This window comes from Dermacentor albipictus, chromosome 3, assembly GCF_038994185.2.
Source record: "Dermacentor albipictus isolate Rhodes 1998 colony chromosome 3, USDA_Dalb.pri_finalv2, whole genome shotgun sequence".
NCBI classification, from domain to species: Eukaryota; Metazoa; Arthropoda; class Arachnida; order Ixodida; family Ixodidae; genus Dermacentor; species Dermacentor albipictus.
In genome coordinates this window covers 50,921,742-50,941,666 of record NC_091823.1, presented here as the reverse complement: position 1 = coordinate 50,941,666, position 19,925 = coordinate 50,921,742, and the positions used below count along the sequence as shown (strand labels likewise).

At 45.4% G+C, this 19,925-nt stretch overlaps 1 protein-coding gene across 1 annotated transcript; it reads right to left on the bottom strand.

Annotated features, from left to right (window-relative positions):
• Window positions 1–393: 393 nt before the first annotated feature.
• LOC135898214 (uncharacterized) lies at window positions 394–19,559 on the bottom strand. The gene is made up of 6 exons (XM_070536437.1): window positions 19,158–19,559; window positions 16,692–17,569; window positions 12,483–12,792; window positions 12,291–12,315; window positions 4,824–5,700; window positions 394–2,499 (listed from the first exon to the last, which is right to left on the bottom strand). Exons 2-6 carry the CDS (start codon window positions 17,558–17,560, stop codon window positions 2,181–2,183), a joined length of 2,400 nt encoding a protein of 799 aa, XP_070392538.1. The 5' UTR covers window positions 17,561–17,569; window positions 19,158–19,559; the 3' UTR covers window positions 394–2,180.
• Window positions 19,560–19,925: the final 366 nt, after the last annotated feature.

Genomic DNA, 19,925 nt, shown 5'->3' with positions numbered 1-19,925 from the left:
CCAGAAGCTTGTAATCCATCCTAATCTCACTGCAACTCTACGGGACTCAGGTGGCGACATGAGCATGCAGCGTCCAATCTTTGGCCTCACTGTCACTTTAAAAAGTTGGCATGTTCTTCTCAATCAGAACAATGAATGGAACTGAACATTGTAACAAATTTCTTATATTTTGATTGATCGTACTTGGAGAAAAAAAGCGTCTGCTAATAGTATTTCAATCACATTTAAAGGGAACGTTGACAGGCAAACGCAGTGAACGTAAATAAATCCGTTATAGCTTTTTCTGTTCTTCTTCTATAGCGAAAACCGCTTGTCAAGCAATCAGCTAAATTTACTGCTGCAATTACCGACATTACGTAAAGATCAGTATAAAGGGAAGTTTAGGCAACCATGAGACGATAGAAGTATGTTTATTTTTTTGTATTTTTACACTTTTGTATGTGCTTATGTGAAAGCCAGAATCGAGCTCCATCTGCGATACTCGTGAAAGTAGCTGTAATTCTGTGTGTATGCGTGCACTATTTAACGAAAATGCATGCTTCATCACAGGCTTCGTCGATGGCAGTGTTGTCTACGGAGTTCATCCAAGTGAACAAAAGAAGTAAAACGTAAGTTTCCCGGCTTGTTAAGCTGAGATTAACAAAAATCAAAAGTTTTCCGCTATGTCTCTTTATCATGTTCTATCTGCAGATATGATGTAAAGATTAGTAATTATGTAGATACACATGAATAGTGTGTACAATGCTTCATGATCGTGTTTTACCTTATCACAATAATAAAGATGTTTCCATGGCAAAATAAATATACACCCTGTTTTTATAGCTTTGAATAGACGACACGTGCTGGATGCCAACGTCCTCTGCGCTGGGAAGGCAGTCATAGGAAGTTCTATCGGCAGTTTCCACTCTGGCAAACGCAGATAAGGTTCTCAAAGAAGAACAAAAGAATCCAGCCTGCTTCCGTTACGTCCTTTGAAGCGATAGCCGTTGGAAAAAGCACAATAACAAAATACATCCTTTATAAACTTGGGTGGGCGCAGCTACATATCTGTAAGCGGGCAGAGAAAGGAGTGGATTTGTCGTGCGGGAAGAGATCGAAAGTCTAGCACGAGCACACCACAATACAAGCTCAAAACCTTGAAACACCAAGTTCTGCTCAACACGCAAGGTCGAATTTATGCGTTTTCTAAGCAACGCTGGCTGATTCGGTACTGTATTTTTACTCGCACACTTTGGGTTGACCAATCCCACATTTGTGTATCTTCTATATAAGGAACTAAAAATGATCCATCATTTTTTACATGCTTACGTTCGCATCATAAAAAAGTGTTCATAATAATCTTATGAACAAGCTTGGCTGAGCAATAATGTCCTCGTTCTGCTTTCCTTTGAAGCCTCCACGTCAGGGTTACTGCCACAGAAATGCTTGCAAGCCGGCGGCCAGTTTCACTTGCATTCTAATCTCCTACGATCCTGAATAACTTGTAAAAATGTAACGTGTGGCTTAATGACGAACGTCATATTTCATTTCATGGAATTAGCCTTCACCCAAAACTTCTTTGTGCATTGCTCCTTTTTTAACGTATCGAGAGGTAGGTAGGGGCTTATGCTGCATATTATAACGGTGAAAGCAGCGGAACGAATACACTAACGGGAACATCTGTACTTTCCTGTTCTTTTATTCAAATCTTCAGTTCTTTATTGTCTTTTTTTAGCTGTTGTTTTGTTGTATTATGCTCATTATATCATGACCACAGCACGTGTAAGACGGTGACGTAGATCGAAATTGGAGAGTCACCCTAAGGAAAGACAGTCGGGGATTATTTCAGAGCAACATTCAAACAAATTACCCTGCCTCAATGCTAATGAGATAGAGTAAGAGCTGAATATAGTAGAAGAGCGGCAAGTTCGGCTATTTGGTGGAAGTTCATCTTGTCATAAAGAGGTTACTGCGCTATAAGCACACGGACAACAGAAGTACAAGCGGCGCGCCTCCTGTCCACTTCTACTTCTGTTGTCTTTGTGTTCATAGTGCAGCAACCCCCCGAATATAGTAAGAAGATACGCTGAACAACACTGAAAAAGCGCAGAATGAACGCAAGATTTGGTCCACTGTTTGAAGCAAAACGCAGTTTGTAAAGGTGAAACACTGTTGCAGTTAGTGCCAGGACGGGTAGAAGCTCATTCGACTTTGTTGACTAGTCCAACGAAGAGGATATCTCCTGTTCGTCTGTTGCGGATGAAGAACAGGAATGGGTGATCGGCGCGAAACACTTCTGGACCGGACGTGGTGCGCGTGTTGATCACCACACCGGTGGTGGCGGCCGCCTCGCTGCCTTCCTCGTTGACCTCCACCACAGCCTTGTGCACCACCTGGTCCACGAAGAGGTCCGTGCCGCCGTTGATTCGGGACAGGTCGGCCTCACCCGCGTTGAACATCCTCCTGATGCCCAACCTCGGTAGCACCTCCTTCAGCTTGTATTTCTCCTTCAGCTTGAACCTGCATCGTACGTGGCCAGAAAAAAAGGCTCTTCAAGGTTGTCCTTTCCGTGCGACTAATTTTCCCTGAGCTTTGTCGCAAGTTTCCCTGTTATTTGTCATGTCTCGTTCCGAGAGGCTATTATACTGGCAAAATGTACTGATTATACGCTCTACTTTCGGTATAATGGTGAACTCCCGTTTGTGACTTCAGAATGCCTGCCATATGCGATCCAAGCCATTTTTATTCGTCTGGCCATTTCCTTCACGTGATCCAAGTCCTCCGAGTATGAGTACTTGGAACGGATGCAGGTACTTATTCATACTTTTAAAAGTCTAAGTACTAATTAGGAACTGTACCCTAGCCAGGCTATATGAAAGGGAAGGTTGTCATCTGTCCGCATTTCCACGAAGCTAAAAATAAACGTAATAACCATACGTGTTTCTCAGAAACAAGGCTTCACAGTTGAACAAGAATTCGTATTGTTCCTTGGATCAAGCCTGTGACCAACGTCTTTCTAGGGCAGTCGCTCTACCAACTGAGAAAAACAGGATCTTAGCAGATCGCAAAGCGAGGCAGAAATAATTGAGAACTCGAAGGTCAGTGCCAACTCCAAAGTCAGTACCATTGAATTAACCTCCTTTCGCCCTGCAGCCTTCGAAAGAACTGATCTGCAATAACCAGGCTAGTAGAAATATTTTTTTTTGTTTTAGGCATAATAATATCCGAATTTACATTTTGTCCTTAATGTTTCAAATCTTAAGTCATTTGTTACATTAATTGTTGCTGAAGAGAACAATTTCATCTGCAGATCCCAAGTTGCTGAGATACTGCCCGTTGACGCTCACACCTAGCAGTTCCCCATCTAACAGCTTCAATGCCCGATCTACCAAGTGACCTTGAATGCGTTGCGACATTTCATTCATCGATCACTTCAAGTGCTTGTCGGGGATTTTCCAGCGCATCGAGGTGAAAGAGTACCTCATAGAAAAAAAAAAACTTCATATGAAGAACAGAACAAACGCAGGCTGAGAACTCTATTCGAAAGTGCTGAGGCAGCTGTCTGTTGGTTGGTTCGGTGGATGAAAAAATAAAGTTAAATCATCCCCTGAGAACCAGCTTCGGCTGGTGGACAGGGCCAGGCTATCGGCAGAGAGCTTTGGTTTACTAAAACAACGAGGCTCCACACCTGGGGCAACACGAGCCTAGTCGTCAAAGTAAAATTATTGCCATTCTTCATGTATCCATGCCGTAATATATTGGTGGTTTATACAGATACAGCTTCTTCCTTTCAGTACAAAGCTTCACATTTGCATGGCTTGTCAAAACTGGCGACAATCTAAAAAACGACATTAAGTACTAAAGTTAAAAGATAATAGAACAACAGAGAGAGAGGGTATAATATTCATATGTAGTGGCCCTAAGCCTTACTTGCATTGCGCGTAAGGAAAATGGTGCTAAACAAGTGTGACTCGTTATAGAACACGTGAGCAAAAGGACGCGAATTTGAAAAAAATAGACGTCTCAAGAAAAAAAATACAAAGCTGAGTAGGAGAGGGGAGCTAGGAGCTCACAATACAGTTAATTCGTTACAGTTCCATTGACCTAATTCCGAAGCTCGCTGATGGTAGACTTTATTCTCAGCAAATGCGCACTTTCTCAAATGTAACAAACCGGCGCGATGGAGAAATTTTGCCAATACATTCCGTAATCGTGCACCTTTCTCGCGTGAATTAACATGTTCAGCTCCTTCCCGCTTTTGATGCGCTCAAAGTGATTCATCGAGTTCTCACTAAGTAAAATGAAGGATGTTCATGGTTTCCTGTACTAAAGGGCACCTGCAGATTAAACCATAAAACTGAATCCTCAATTTACAAAAGTTAGGTCGTGGCACTAGAATCAAGCATTCTTCAACCAAAGAATGCACGTTTACAAAGATAATGGCTGCAGCCTGCAAGTATACAGTGTTTAGTGATGGCATGAAGTTAATATCCGTGTAATTAAATTTACATTAGGAATGTTATATGCACTGTAACCTGACACATTTCGCGGTGGTAACGTACACTTCGCCGCTGTCAATTTTGGTCGGAGTGATGTCGATTGGACTTCCGAAGAATGGTCGTCGCAACGTTCCAACTTCGCGCGGTTTTTACCATTAATTCGGTGAATGTACACCGGCTACCTATAAGAGACTCAAATGTGCAACTTTGCAAAAGTTACCAAATTTAGCGTGTACACATGATGTATTCCTATGTATATCTAGCATAGTACAGCAATTTTTCATTGACACTGTGTTCGTTAGAGTTACGTAGCTTATTGATTTCAGTTGAAAAATGCTAGCTCACCTCGGAAGATACACTTCAACAGTAGCTTCGCTAAGCCGGGCCAGAGCGTCTCTCAATGTCAGCAGACTCAGGTTCTTCCTCAGCGCTTCGACACCGGTCTTGTTTCGTGGAAGCAGTATCGTCATGCTGTAGTCGAGGCCGTTGTAAGGCAGATCCAGCACAGTGGCTCCGATATCCCGGGCGTAGGCGTATCCCGCCTTGACAGTGCCCTGCATGGTGTCGACGCTGGTCGAGCGGCCATCACCCGTGTAGAAGGGGGCCTTCTCCGTTTTCGACCTGGCGAACTTTGTGCGCCAGGTCCCTTTGAAGTATATGGCATTCAGAAGCACCAGTCTGGTGTCCTTAGACAGCGGTTCGTCGAACAACTTACTGATCTTGTGCTGCGTCTTCTGATTCACCCACGAGTTTATGACGTTCACGGCTGACTGGCCCGCTCCAATGAAGTCAACCTTGAGAAGCTCGGCCCCGAAGCCGCTCTTCAGGGCGTTCACGTAGCCCGGCAGAGCGTTAAGCTTGCCGTCCAGTACCGCTGCGTTGGCGATCTTCAGCGTCGAGTTGGACGGCGCGAGCAGGCGACGATTGTGCCCGGCGTGCGCGCGCAGGACTTTGTCCTGTGCGAGCCTCACTACGTTGTACCTCAGGGATTCGTGTAGCTCGCGCAGCGTCGTGCCGTCGGCGCCGGCATAAACCATGGCCAGGGCCGTGGTCACGCTGTACGGTGAGTAGAAGACGTTGTCGCTCTGGGAACCCGACAGCAGCGGGAGTAGTCGGAAAGCGAAGTCGTTGCTTGCGGCAATCACCCTGACGTGGTCTTGCGCCGAGGCCACAGCGAGGAGGGCCCCGACCAGGAAGAGTACTGTCAGCTGCATTCTGGGGACTTTGTGAGAAAACGGAGAGAAAGGAGGCGTGCCTTAAATAGGGCGTGTTTTGGCACCGCAATTCGAATTCTCGTTAAGCATCAAATTGTCATGCCTTACGGCGTTTCCCGGAAAAAAGCGCGAGCGAAATGGGCCGTATATATTTTTTTTTTCCGGTTGCATTGCAGAGTCGACGACGAGCTGCAATGACCTCCCTTCAAGAAAAGTAGTCACAGTAGGAACTCCTGTTTGCATACGAGACAGATTAGGGGAAATCTAACAATGCAAGGAAAGGTAGAGGCGCTCTTGCGAAAGCTTTGCCTCTGTTTAGGGCGCCAGCCTTACAATGCAAGCTTCGACATAGAAAGGGACTGCTAACAATATATTAAATTTTTTGAATATTTTAAAGTGGCCAATTTGGCGTGATTAGTTCTAACCCACGAGATACGCCTGACACATGGTTTTACGACTTTTAAAGAATAGTAGTTTTGAGAAGGTTAAATAATTCTCAATTCGAGGGCAGTATATATTGAGCGACTAATCAACTCCGTCGCTATACAATACGGCTTACTATAGCGCTTTAATTAATTTATTTCGCGGACGGTGTCGCTTCCTATATATAGAGAAAGCTTATTTGTTGTCATGCACAGCTCCCTACAAACTTCACCTCTTCTTGTGTTGTCTGAAACAAGAAACATACACGAACCTCTCTTGCAACATCTCATTATGCATCCGAGTTCCGCGAACGTCGCTATAAAATAAACATTATCCGCGAATTGCATCTAGGCGGTTAGATAAAGCTTACGCCATCATGCGTCACAGGAAGAAGGCCTTAGTGCGACTTACTAGCAAGTAACACGCGATGGCACTGTACTTTCAAATAAGCAAAGACGGTATAAGACTAAGCCCAATATATTTCTTTTGTCCCGCTGATCACACAACTGAAGTAGTATTGCTGCTTTGGCCAATATTATCTCAACGCATTTCCTTAGATTAATGAATGAAGTCCCCCTTCACGAGAATAGCTACAAGTTACGACCGATGCTAGTAACTAAACAAAATGCCGGGAGCGAGATAGGCGGTGGCCAGCAGTACGACGGCAATTACGTGAACGTGGGGTCACAATTACAACCGAGCTAAAAATCAGCGCTGTGCGCCGGGCGCCACTATCGGCCTCCATTAGATAGGCTTCAAATGAGCGAGCTTCGCTGAATTCATTTGCCTGCTACAGCCATGCGGGCGTTTGCACTTGGATGTTTATCATCGCGCGTTCCTCGCCAGAAAACTCGTTATGGTAACGGCAGCACCCGTTGCAACAAGCCATGAATACGTACCTACGCACGACTCGATCGCACCTGGTTGGACTCGTCGGCACCGGAAGATACGACGTGCGGTTTTCTTTCACGCCTTCTCGGTGGTCGCTGCAGGACGCGCCGGCATGTACCGTGAATGGCGCAATACACCGCGTGCGTCTTGTGGTACGGTTGCGAAGCTCAGCGGCCGACGCCTAGGCGTGAACTGCTTGAATACGGCCGGTATAGTCTCGCGCGCTTGTTGGCGCGCGTGTGCTTGCGCGCGTTCGTTGAAATGGGACCGGTTTTCTTTTTCTGCCTCGCGGAGGCTTCGTAGAAGTTGGAAAGTGTAATGTGAGGGAAAGAGTTTGGGGGAATGGGGCAAGGAGATGCGTTGCGCAGCGGCGACGTCTTCCTTTTCCTGTAGACAAGAGGAAGCCCAGGAAGTGCTGCTCCCACTGCGCGGACTCCGAGCTCTATACTTTTGCTTCCGAAATCATGCAGACACATTGGTTCGTGGTAGCCAACTAAGAAATCCTGACTTGAATCCTGGTTAAATGCCTAAGCTTAACTGTTATTTGCGTTCTTTAACATAAAGAATAACAGCTGAAACGGATGAGAAGTTGGCGTAGAGACATCATTATAGCGCTGTACCCTCTTGTCGCCTTTATTTTTGCATTCTAGCCGCTTCATTTGCCGCGCCAGCAGATGACACTCACGCCATTTTTGCCTTTGTATCGGCGTCTGATTTTTCTGACTCTGTTGTTTCTCACGCCACATATTCTCAACTAGTGACTTTTTTTCTTGATGTCATATATCGCATATATTCTATTACATTGTGCTACATAATTTTTGGCCAATCCCTAAAAGAAGGTCTGTGTCATTGGTACATGAGGCGTTGCATCTACATCTGCATGCCACATATTGAAGAGCTCTGCTTGTTTTCTGAACTCTTGCCTCCGGCGTCGATCGCAACTGTGTCGTCAAAGCGAGTGAAAGTGTGTGACCGACACTGATAAAAACATGCAAAGTACGAGTTGTGGGGCTCTCGAACCCGTGCGTGAACGATGGTCGAAGCAAGGAGGCATTTTTTCTACTTCTTCGATAAATAGCAAACGAAACTCTTGTTCGTCTGAACAGGATAAACGCTAAACTCAACGAAACAGCTAAACGACATGGGAAGGGACTCTCCGCAGCTCATTTTCTCCAGGTCTTTTCTTTACGTTGCGAATGCCAAATCGTATTCACATAGATCATAGCTATTTGCTGAATGCAGTTGCTCTAATCAACATTGACGCATATTGACTCAAATTAACATCATGATGATCATTTGATTAAGTATCGACAACCTTAATATAATATTTAGCTAGTGCTTATTGAATCCGTGCTGAAGGAACGTAGCGTATAATTTTATGAACTCTATTATGGCTTCCTTTTTGTTTGACGTGTAGCTCTATAAGCCTAGAAATACGTACTCGCAGCAACCTCAGTGGATGACGCATTTCTAGACTGCACCAAATCGACGGAAAGTAAAGTTAATGTATCCCGCATCACATGAACTTTTTTATACATATATTGAAATTGTTTATTGTTTTTATGCACTTTTGGGGGACAGAGAGAGGAGGTCGAGGAGAGGACTATATTCCTCACTTGTCTCGAGCTCACTGACACGGTGTCTTTTAGACCAGCTTTTTACCGCGGGGACGTTATAAACTTTCAATTTATCAATCAGTCGCGGAGGACATAACAATGCTTGCCCATGACTTGAACATATTATGGAAAGTTTTACGCACACTGAACGCAGACAACAAGAATATGACACAAAGACCAGCGCACAATGACAACTGAATTTGTATTCCTAAAAACAACATGTATATAGCCTCGAGACCCATCACATGACCACCACGCATGGGCAACATTTGTTCATGGGTGACCATGCGATGGGTCTCGAGGGTATGTATGTGCTGTTTTTAGGATTAAAAATTCAGCTGTCAGTCTGCGCTGGTCTTTGTCTCCTCTTCTTGTCGTCTTCGTTCAATGTGCGCAAAACGTTCCACAATGATGTCAAACCGCCTATATATACTTTCAGGCTGGAACACTATCTGAATATTCATATCCAAGAAACCCATATAAAAGCCTGTATGTTACAATATATCATATAGAACACCATACCAAGAAGACCCATGTGCCCCAGAGCCACCAAATCCAATACCTGAACCTGTATGTTTCCATATATGGGACATGCCCCATATAATATATGTGTATGAGAACATACAAGATTTTATATGGAATATCCATATGTTCATATACTCAACACGGAGCATCGGAAGTTGCTCACACGTCCAATATGGTACATGGGAATATATGGGCTTTTATATGGTATCGCAACAGGTTCATGTGGAATTATTGTATGTGGGGCATGGGTTTTTTTTTTCAATCCGGGAGCACATTAAGCATATTACGTTAAAAGTTATAGCAGCATGACAAAAGTACCAGTGGGAACATCGACACTTGTTGAGTTCTCGCTATTATTTCCATTGTTATTAGTTCTGAAAATCTCATCATTTGTCTGCGTTACACATGTCCCATCAGAAAATTGAAGCAAAACCGCATGTACAGGTCCACTAACTTCGCCGAAGATTATGTGCATTCGCCTGTTTCTTTCATCGAGAAGTCAAAAGACGTGGCAGCATATATTTGGCCTTCCCGATACGATTCAGAGTTTAATACTCAATATCCTAATATCAGAGATCACATGGACAGGACGCGAAGTTAGCATAAAAAAGTGAGAACTGCAGCATAGGACAAGGTTGGGATTTGATCGTAAACTTCTCGCATTTCTTGCTTATCTTTACGTATCAGTTAACGATATCGAAAAAAGAAATGTTATGTTTTTGTTACGTGATAAGTCAATATCAAACTGCGGTGTATGGGCCTATAACTTCCCGAAACTGGACAGCGGGTTATGAAGGACGCCGTAGTGGAGGAGGATATCAAGCACCAAGGGTTCTATAACGCTAAAGCAAAAGCACGCTGTACACGAGGGTCTTTGCATTCAACCATCATCAAAATGCGAACGGGAATACGTCGCGACCGTAAGTCGAACCCACGACCTCGGCCTCGTTCTCAGCGACAGGACGCCATAGTCACTAAGCTACCGCGGTAGGCTCATTTCATGATAGTTGCTAATGACAACGTGATTATCAGCTTAGTAAGTGGCGCTCTGCGAACGTATACTTTCCTAGTAATGTCAACGTAACTCCGCAGAACCCACTTGACAACATCCGTAGCCATCAAAGTTTTATTCGATGCTGTCACTGCACATATTACCCGTTGACATTTCGTTCACAAGTATAACAATGAAGGCGACCGAAGGCTGCAGTGATTTTGTCATCGTTTTATTGCTCGTACTTGACACAAAGCGCGTCCGATTAATGTTTCCATCACATTGCTAACGCAATGAGATCATAAGAGCTATTGCATCAAAAGTTTTTTTTTTCTAGCGAAAGCAGTCATTCAAGCAATGAGCAACGTTTCCGTATTGCAATGACCGGCGTTACATAAAGGTCAGTATGAAGGGAAGAACAGGCAACCATCAAGCGACATACCTTTGACATTTATCATTATCATGCTTTTGCTTTTGCTTACGCGAAGGCTAAAATCGAAGTCATCTTGCGATAATAAGAAAGAACTAGCTGTGACTATACATATGCATGGGCTGCATGAATTCACTCTTTATGGCAGGCTTGGCCGACGCCACTGAAGTTTACCCTGTTTCCGCCTTTGAACTAAAGAAATAATGCTTTGGTTCACAGGCCTGACCGACTCACAGCACTGAAAGTCTTACTGCCGGGTCCCCGTATCGCGTTCTATTTGAAGATATAAAATAAGAAATAGCACATAAGTAGAGACTAGCATGAGCAGTCTGCACCAGGCCTCATGCAGAGTGGTAAGCCTTATCATAACAATAAAAGTGTACATATTAATTTTAGTCGCACAACAAAAACATATTATACACCCTGATGGCACAGTTCTGCACAGACAACATATACTGGAAGCCAGCATCCTTTGTGGTTGGACGGCGGCCATAGGAACTTGTAGCCCAGTTTTTCACTGTGGCAAAGGCAGACAAATTCTCAAGCAATCAAAGAACAAGCAAAAAGAAGAGAGAGAGAATTGCAACGCATTACCGCCATGTCATTTAGAGCAATAGTCGTCACAGAGCAATCACAACAAAAGACGACCTTTCTAAACTTGGACGGGTATGGTTCTCCATCATAGAGAAAGGCAGCTAGAAGTGTCGTATAAGCCCTTGATACAAGCCCTTGAAACAGCGAATTCTAACCAACATGAACACTCGAAGTTACGCTGCCAAACTGACGCTGTGTGTACTGGCACAAAACTTTATCGCACGCATGTGGCTTCGCAGAACTTTTATTTGAAGTAAACATGTTAATTTGCGCCTTTGCGCTAAACATGATATAATATAACGGCGAAGAGATTCCTCTTTCATCAAAGCGCACAAAAAATTGTATGAGTTTGAAAGAAATAAATGCGTGAACAAAATAAAAGCATTTATGTGAAGGACATTGTATAATTGAGCTCCATTAAACTGCAAGGTAGCGGCGAAATTTGTGCTCTTTCTTTGTGTGTTGCAGGTTGTTTTAGCTTCCCTTGTCAAGCTCTTCAGAGCTAAAGGTACGCATTGCAAATTGCAGCACCTTGCCAAGTATTTTCAAACCACTACCTCACAACTACGGTACTGAAGTCCAACAATGTTTCCAATATGCGGCAGCCTGGCAGAAACCTGCGTATTTTCGAGCAAAGACGATTCAGTAAAACTGTAAACTGAATCCGACTAAACTTCCTCCACTTTCTTGTCAGAGCAGTCGCGAACATTTGCTTTCTGGTACGAAAATGAATGTGAATGACACAACTTACAAACATACACTAGAATGCATTGTGTATAGAACAGGAGATATCAGCGTCGAGCACAACTTGAGGACGAATGCCTCCTTCCATCACACACATTCAGCCTTCCCTCAACGTTTTCCTGTGAGTGCTCGTATTCTACAGTATTGAGGGATGGGTCTAACGACTTCTGCTCATTATGTTAACTGTAAAATCAGCATAACGAAGACGTTAACGGGCACATTCCTACTTTTCTGTTGTTTGCTTCAAATGTTAGCCTCGTCTTTTTTGTTGTGCTTCGCATTATCATCATTCCAACAAAATACTTCAGATTCTCACAGCTGATAAGCTAGAAAGTCGGAGAGAGCAAAGCCAAGGAAAGGCAGGCAGGATGTGACCAAACCAACATTGAAACAGGCCCTGTACGGAGACCTGTGAGGCACATCGAGTAAGATATGAGTAGAGTAAAAATACTAAACTATAATAAAGAAAGCGCTGGATGAACACTGGTATGTGTCTACAAATTGGAAAAGAAAGCGAGTTGGTAACTGGGAAACCCTGTTGCAGTTAGTGCCAGCATGGGCGGGCGCTCATTCGACTTTGTTCACTAGTCCAACGAAGAGGATATCTCCGATCCGTGTGTTACGGATGAAGAACAGGAACGGGTGGTCGACGTGGAACACGACAGGATGGGACGTGGTGCGCGTGTTGATCTCGACACCGGCAACGGCGGCAGCTTCACTGCCTTCCTCGTTGACTTCCACCACAGCCTTGTGCAACACCTGGTCCACGAAGAGGTCCCTGCCTCCATTGATTCGAGACAGGTCAGCCTCGCCCGCATTGAACACCCTCTTGATGCCCAACCTCCTCAACGGCTCCTTCAGCTCGTACTTCTCCTCCAGCCTAAACCTGCAACAGGAGTGGACAGAAAAGCTCGTCATGACTGTGATCTCCGTGTCCGTACACTTTATGTTGTCAGTGTCACCACCAACTGCCTATTTAAGACCATTGCAAAGCATAGGTTACCACCAATGATCTCCGATTATCATTGTGTTGCGTTAGCTGAGTGTTTCCTCTGCCTGCGAATTTTATAACTTCGCTGCACTACGTATAATCTTCTGCCACGTTTGGCTTCGTTTTCCTTGTCTTGTGACTCATTCTGTTATTCAATGAACCCCCTAGCCATATTACTTTTTTCCACCTTTCTTTTCAGGAGTTACGGTTACGACGAAATACCTGTAGATATTGCATAACATACTCGCGATATCTTTCCTCTGCTCTTCCACGATGCAGTGCCTTCACGACCGCAGCTATTTATACTGAATCGCACACGTTTTTGCAAACATTGAATACTTTTATGGGAGTTGGTTATAACATTACGCAAACATCTTCATTACCAGATGATGACGTGGCTGTAATTAAATGCAGAATGCACGACGCCGCCAGGAAACTCAACCTCCCGGTTCCGTCGTGGGAGACGCCCACTCCATGAGAGCCCAAAGCTCTCGTGGCCTGCAGGACCTGAATAAAGTTGATTTCCTTCCTTCCAGAAGATGTATTTCCAAAGTTCGCAAGTTTTCCGGGCTGGTTGAAATCAGCGGCTAGGCTACTGTAATTTTCTCCATATCTGCCATAGTAGATTCTTTTTCCCCAACTGAAATGGAGGTAGTAAGTCTATAACTGTGCAATTTGCTGTCACCCGCATTGTTGTGAAACAGTATACGCCCATAATATCCTTCGCTTCGGATGCTTTTGAAATAACGAGCACTGCTTATAAATGGTCGCAATCTTCCCGAGTACAAGCACCTTCGCAGTCTTCTGTCAGATCTTCTACATGTTATTCCATTTTCTGATATGTCAATCGCGTGTTTGTAACACGCGCGCAAACTCACGCTCCCAAAATCGAACGCCCGCGCGTCATCGATGGTTCGTTGCTGGGCAAATTGTCCTCGAAGTTGCCCGAAACACAGCCACCACCTTGGGCTATTCTGAAACCCGCCGCAGACTCTACGTGATGCATACGCCGCCTACCCGAGCCGCTGAGTGCCCTTGAACGCAAAGTTACGTTTCCACTGGCCGGCACCGTAGAGTGCTCGTCGGGGATTTTCCAGAGCATTGAGGTGAAATCGTTCTTCATAGCAAGTAACTTCGCGCGAGAAAACAAAGGAGATTGCTTAAAGGAAGGTTTCGGTGAAAACATGGACTAAAGTTCTGTGGCCAGGCCACTTGACCACGCCGCGAGTGAGCAAATAAACGATCATTAATTCATCGTAACTTTGCGGTGCATTATTCTAATCCACTCTCATCCTTTCGGGTGTAGAACTTCATGTCCGTGTGGCGCGTATGAAAACTGGCAACATCTTAAGCACGACTCTGAATGCCGATGTTGAAACCCCGTAGAACACGTGATGAAAGGAACTCAATATTGGAAGAAGCATAGGCGTCTGAATAGAGAGAGAAAAAAACACGACTGGGAGAGGATGCAGAAACAGAATCGCAGTTCATGCTTTCTACTTTCATTAACGTTATTTTGTAATTCGCGGAGAGTAGATTTCAGTTAAAGCAAACGTACAGTTTTTTTAATGTAATTAAGCGATGCCAAGGAGAAATTTTCCCAGTTTATTCCGTGACCTCAAACCTGTCTATTGGGAATCACACAACTTCTTGCTTTAGGTGCGCTCAAACCTAATCATCGTGTTGATAATACAGATTGAAGAATACGCCTCCAGTTTTCCTATTTTCTTTAAAAAAGAAGGTATCGCAGCTCAACATAACAGACGACTGATTTCTCAGTTGAACAAACTGGGTTCGTGACCCTGAAAAATATAATTTCTAGACTGCGTCTTTATCGTGATAATGCCTGCAGGAACCAGTAATCGCTAGTAATCGGTGACGATATTCTTATTGCTCGCAAGTAATATTTACAAAGCTAATAGAACGCAACACTGGCCGTATGATTTGCTGGTGCCTCGGCTATCGCATCGTCGCTTATTGTAATTCATTTCCCAGCGCGTGAGCACCAGTCAGCAAACAGCTGCACTTACGTAAAATATATTTTCTGCGAATTTCTCCCCCCATATGCACTTTTCCTGGTTATGAAAAGGAACAAAGACACTCTTTAGACCAGGTGGAGTCATATTACATACCTCTTTATTTCCTATATACGTTCTTATTTACTTTCTTTCTTTTCAGGTACTCAATGGACGACGATACGCAATTCTTTTGTAAAGTGTCCTTTCTTAAGTCCATAAATTTTTTATAAGTGACGTCGGCTTCTTGTTTTAAAAGGGTTTGTAACGCGCATCGACGCGTGGGATGCGTCTCAACCGGCGTCTTGGTGCCGGCTGGGAAACACGAGAAAAATAAAAGTTGGGCGGCATGTGCACGAATCGAAAGCTCGGCACGCGCAGTGCTGTTCTAGAAGGCTGCTTCGCTGGTCCTCTTGGTCGGGCGCACGCGCGGGATCGAATCCCGGCCACTGCGGGCGCATTTCGATGGGGGCGAAATGCTAAAACAACCGCGTACTTAGGTGCACGTTAAAGAATCCCAAGTGGTCCAAATTACTCCGAAGTCCCCCACTACGACGTGCCTCGTAACCAGAGTGTGGTTTTGACACGTAAAGCCCCCCTAATTAATTAATAATCTGATTCGACCCTTCGGTTCCTTACAGCTTCATAGTCCGTTAAACCAAACGAAACCAACAGACAGTGAGGAAAAATAAGCATACTGTAAGTTAACTGCGATATTAATATAAATCCAAAAATAAATTTTCAGTAAAATCTAGTTATCTTCTCAGGCTTTCCTTGGCTTCATTATCTGTTCTCTTCGCTCCTCCTCTTTATCTTATATTATAGCTGGTAGGTTCTCCACTGGGAAAATATTTACGATATGGAGGCTATAAGCGGGGGCTCCCAACTATCATGCACCAAGTTTTAAAGATAAAAAAACGCGACGTAGCTGGACAGAACCAAGGTAATGTTGTTTGCCATCTCTTGGAGATACTCAGATTATTTATTGCATTCCGTCTAATTACATAATTAGTCTTAATTATTTTATGAACTTCTCAAATATTATAATTGGATGAAAAGTGTCAATGAGAAAATTGTAGGGCAACGAAAAACTCCCGCTACAGCTTTCTCTAGCTCAATGTATGCTCCATAAAAGTGTTTTTTTCGAGCGTGAAAGATGCCCGCGAATTCACGCAAAGTTTCTTGAGCTTCCAATCGCGCGGCGATTTTGCGCGTTACGCTGGTCAAGGAAACGCCGTAGTGGAGCACTACCGATTCATTTTGGTCACTTGGGATTCTTTAACGTACGCCTAAATTTAAATACAAGAGTGTTTTCTTTCAATTCCCCCCACTGAACGAAATGCGCCATGACCGGAAATCAAACCGAGGACCTCGTGCTCGGAAGCATCTATGTAAGTAAATTTACAGAAGTAATCTACACCAATTCAGCTCCAGACACAATGCTACACATGCATCAATGGGGCACACGATTACGCAATAAACTATATGGTTCCACCACTGTAAGTTTCACTGAGGGTGATGCCAACTTTCGGCCTGGCGAAAAGTATAAAAAAGCATCCCAACACGGGTTGCTATTACGTTTATCTCAGATAAAGCCAACGGCTACCTATAAAATACGAAAACGCGCATTTTTTGTCGAACACACAATGTCCAGAGCCTTTGTCCTACATAAAAAAAACCCATCATCGCACTTCAATTTTTCTTTAACACCATGTACGTGTCCGTTTTGTTTAACTTAAATGAAACTTGTTTAACTTCAGTGGAAGCATGCAATCTTACCTAGGGAGGTGAAGTTCAAGCTTAATTTGGCGAAGTCGGGACAGAGCATTTCTAAGCATGTCCAGCTTCAGGGCCCTCTTCAGCACTTCGACATTAGTCCCGTTTCGGGGGACCAGTATCGACATGCTGTAGTCGAGGCCTTTGTAAGGCAGATCCAGCACTGTGGCTCCGATATCGCTGGCATAGGCGTATCCCACCTTGATAATGCCCTGCATGGTGTCGACGTCGGTCGAGCGGCCGTCGCCCGTGTAGAAGGGGGCCTTCGCCGTTTTGGACCGGTTGAACATTGTCAGCCACGTCCCTTTGAAGTAGACGGCGTCCAGAAGCACCAGTCTGGTGTCTTTGGAGAGCGGTTCGTCGAACAACTTACTGATCTTCTGCTGCGTCTTCTGATTCACCCACGAGTTTATGGCGTTCACGGCTGACTGGCCCGCTCCAATGAAGTCAGCCTTGAGAAGCTCGGCCCCGAAGCCGTTCTTCAGGGCGTTCACGTAGCCCGGCAGAGCGTTAAGCTTGTCGTCCAGTACCGCTGCGTTGGCGATCTTTAGCGTCGATTCGGACGGCGCGAGCAGACGACCATTGAGCTCAGCGTGCGCGCTCAAGACGTTGTCCTCTTTGATTCCCACTGAGGTGTAGCTAAGGGATTCGTGTAGTTCTCGAAGCGTCATGCCGTCGGCGCCGGCGTAAACCATGGCCAGGGCCGTGGTCACGCTGTACGGTGAGTAGAAGACGTTGTCGCTCTGGGAACCCGACAGCAGTGGGAGCAGTCGGAAACCGAAGTCGTTGCTTGCGGCAATCACCCTGACGTGGTCTTGCGCCGAGGCCACAGCGAGGAAGGCCCCGACCAGGCAGAAGACCGTGAGCTGCATTCTGCGAACCTTTTGGAGAAAACGGAGGGAAGCGCGGCGGATCATAAGCACAGCCGCCTCTTGCATCGCTATGCGATTCGTCGCAAAGCGTCGTCTTGCCATTCCTTTCGGCGTTTCCCGGAAAGAAGCTAGCATAAAGCGTGCGTCATGTTTTGCGGTTACATTGACACCCTCGGTCGGCAGTGCCTGCACCTTCTCAGAAAAACACTTACCATACGCATTCCTGTGTGCGTACGCGATGGAAAAAGCGAAATCGAATGACGCAGGGAAAGATTTATGCCCTCCTATGAAAGCTTCGCACATGTTTTTGAGCGCTAACATTACAACACTATAACTTGGCGCCAGAAAAGAACTAAGAAATATATCCCATCTGTTGCTTATTTGAATTGAAAAATATGCTCACGACAATAATTCTGACACACAGCATATTTTGGACACATGCCTCCAAAACGCTGAAAGACCGCAGCTTTCGGATGGTTCAAAAGCTGTCGAGCCCATAGCATAATGGTGCTACTCATTAACACTTTCGCTACACAACACAGCTTACTCTGGCACCTCAATTCATTAGGCCAGCGGATGCTGCAGCCATCGAGCGAAATAGTTCATTTGTCCTCGTGCGACCTCGTGTTGGACTGCTGAGCACGAGGTCGCGGGATCGAATCCCGGCCACGGAGGCCGCATTTCGATGGGGGCGAAATGCGAAAACAGCCGTGTACTTAGATTTAGGTGCACGTTAAAGAACCCCAGGTGGTCGGATTTTCCGGAGTCCCCCACTACGGCGTGCCTCATAATCAGAAAGTGGTTTTGGCACGTAAAACACCATAATTTATTTTTTTTTTCGTGCGACCTCCATCATTTTAGTCTTAGACAAAAGCTTTAGAGCAAGCTCCCTTGCTGCAGCTTGTTACGCAGCCCTGTTCCGAGAACGCCGCTGTAAAATAAAGATTACCGGCTAATTGCCCGTAGGCGCCCAGAGAGAGCTTACGCCAGCGTGAGTCACAGGGAGGGAGACAGAAAGCGACTATAATGTTATTTGCGAAGAAACCGAGGCTACAAATAAGCAAATGGAAAGTCAGCGTTGATCCAATTCTCATACAGCCGCAGTAGCAGTGTACCTTTGGTCATTATTATCTATCTTTGCGTACTTCTCTCCATTGCTGAATCACGTCTATACTATACGTTATATCATTCGTGAACATAGCTACAAGCAACGACAAATACATTAACGAAGCAAACTGCGAAATGCCGGTACGGTGGATAAGCGAACGCCTGCAGTACCTCTACAATTACGTCATGGTACGGCTATAATTAGTTGGCGAACTAGAAATCACCTCTTCGTTGAGGAAGCCACTATCAGTTGCCTTATTGCTGGACTTCTAATGAGCAGGCTTTGCTGAATTCATGCGCACGCTACAGCCATGCGGCGCGTTTGCGCTCGAATATCGTACGGCGAGTTCCTCGCCAAAAAAAAAAAAAAAAGAGCTCATTAACTTAATGGCAGCACCCGCCACAACTATAGTCATGAATATGGTGCGCGCGCTCTCTCGCGCCTCGTTCGACATTCCGGCCCCGGGAAAAAGCAAAAAAAACGACGCACGGTTTTCTTTCACGCTGTCTTCTTGGTCCGTCACAGACGCTCTGGTAGGCACCGCGGACGGGACGATGTTCGACTCGAGCCCGGGTCCCGTGTGCGCTTGGTTGGGTGCCCTGCGATGTGCAATGTGCGATGTGCGGTGGCCCACGCCCAGGCTGTGAATTGTTGTTGTACACCTGCTAGTATCGCGCACTTGTCGACGCGCTGCCGACACTGGTCGAAAGGGACCGGTTTCTTTCTGCCTTGCGGACGTTTCGCAGCGGTTGGAAAAGTGGAATGTGGGAGAAAGAGTGGCGTGCTGGGAGAACGGCAAGGAGGGTGCGTTGCGTCGTCGCGCCGTCTCCCTTTTCCCAGACGACAGGCAGCCGTGCTGTTGTCGCTTCGAAAATCCCTGACAGGCACGCGCGCGGCCGGCGCAGCCTTGGATATCGACTAGTGTTGCATAGATGAGTGAGGCCGTAGCCGGGCACACAACATGCCGTTCGTGGAAGGTGAACGCTGCGCGATTTTCTTTTAACGCATCTTTTGTCACGTGCGCCCGACATTCGATATCTCGTTTTTTGCCGCTGCGAGAAGTAACGGGAACCGCAGAATAAATGACGCCCTGCGCGTGATTTGGAAGGCCAGTTCGTTATTGCCCAGCATGGTCGTCGTTATATGGTCGATAAGCAAGCCGAAAAATAAATGGTCAACTAACATTTTCTCCCTCTTTTTCAATTAAGAGCAGAAAGTGAAGATGCTGAGAAGAATGATGCACTAGTTACAAGGTTA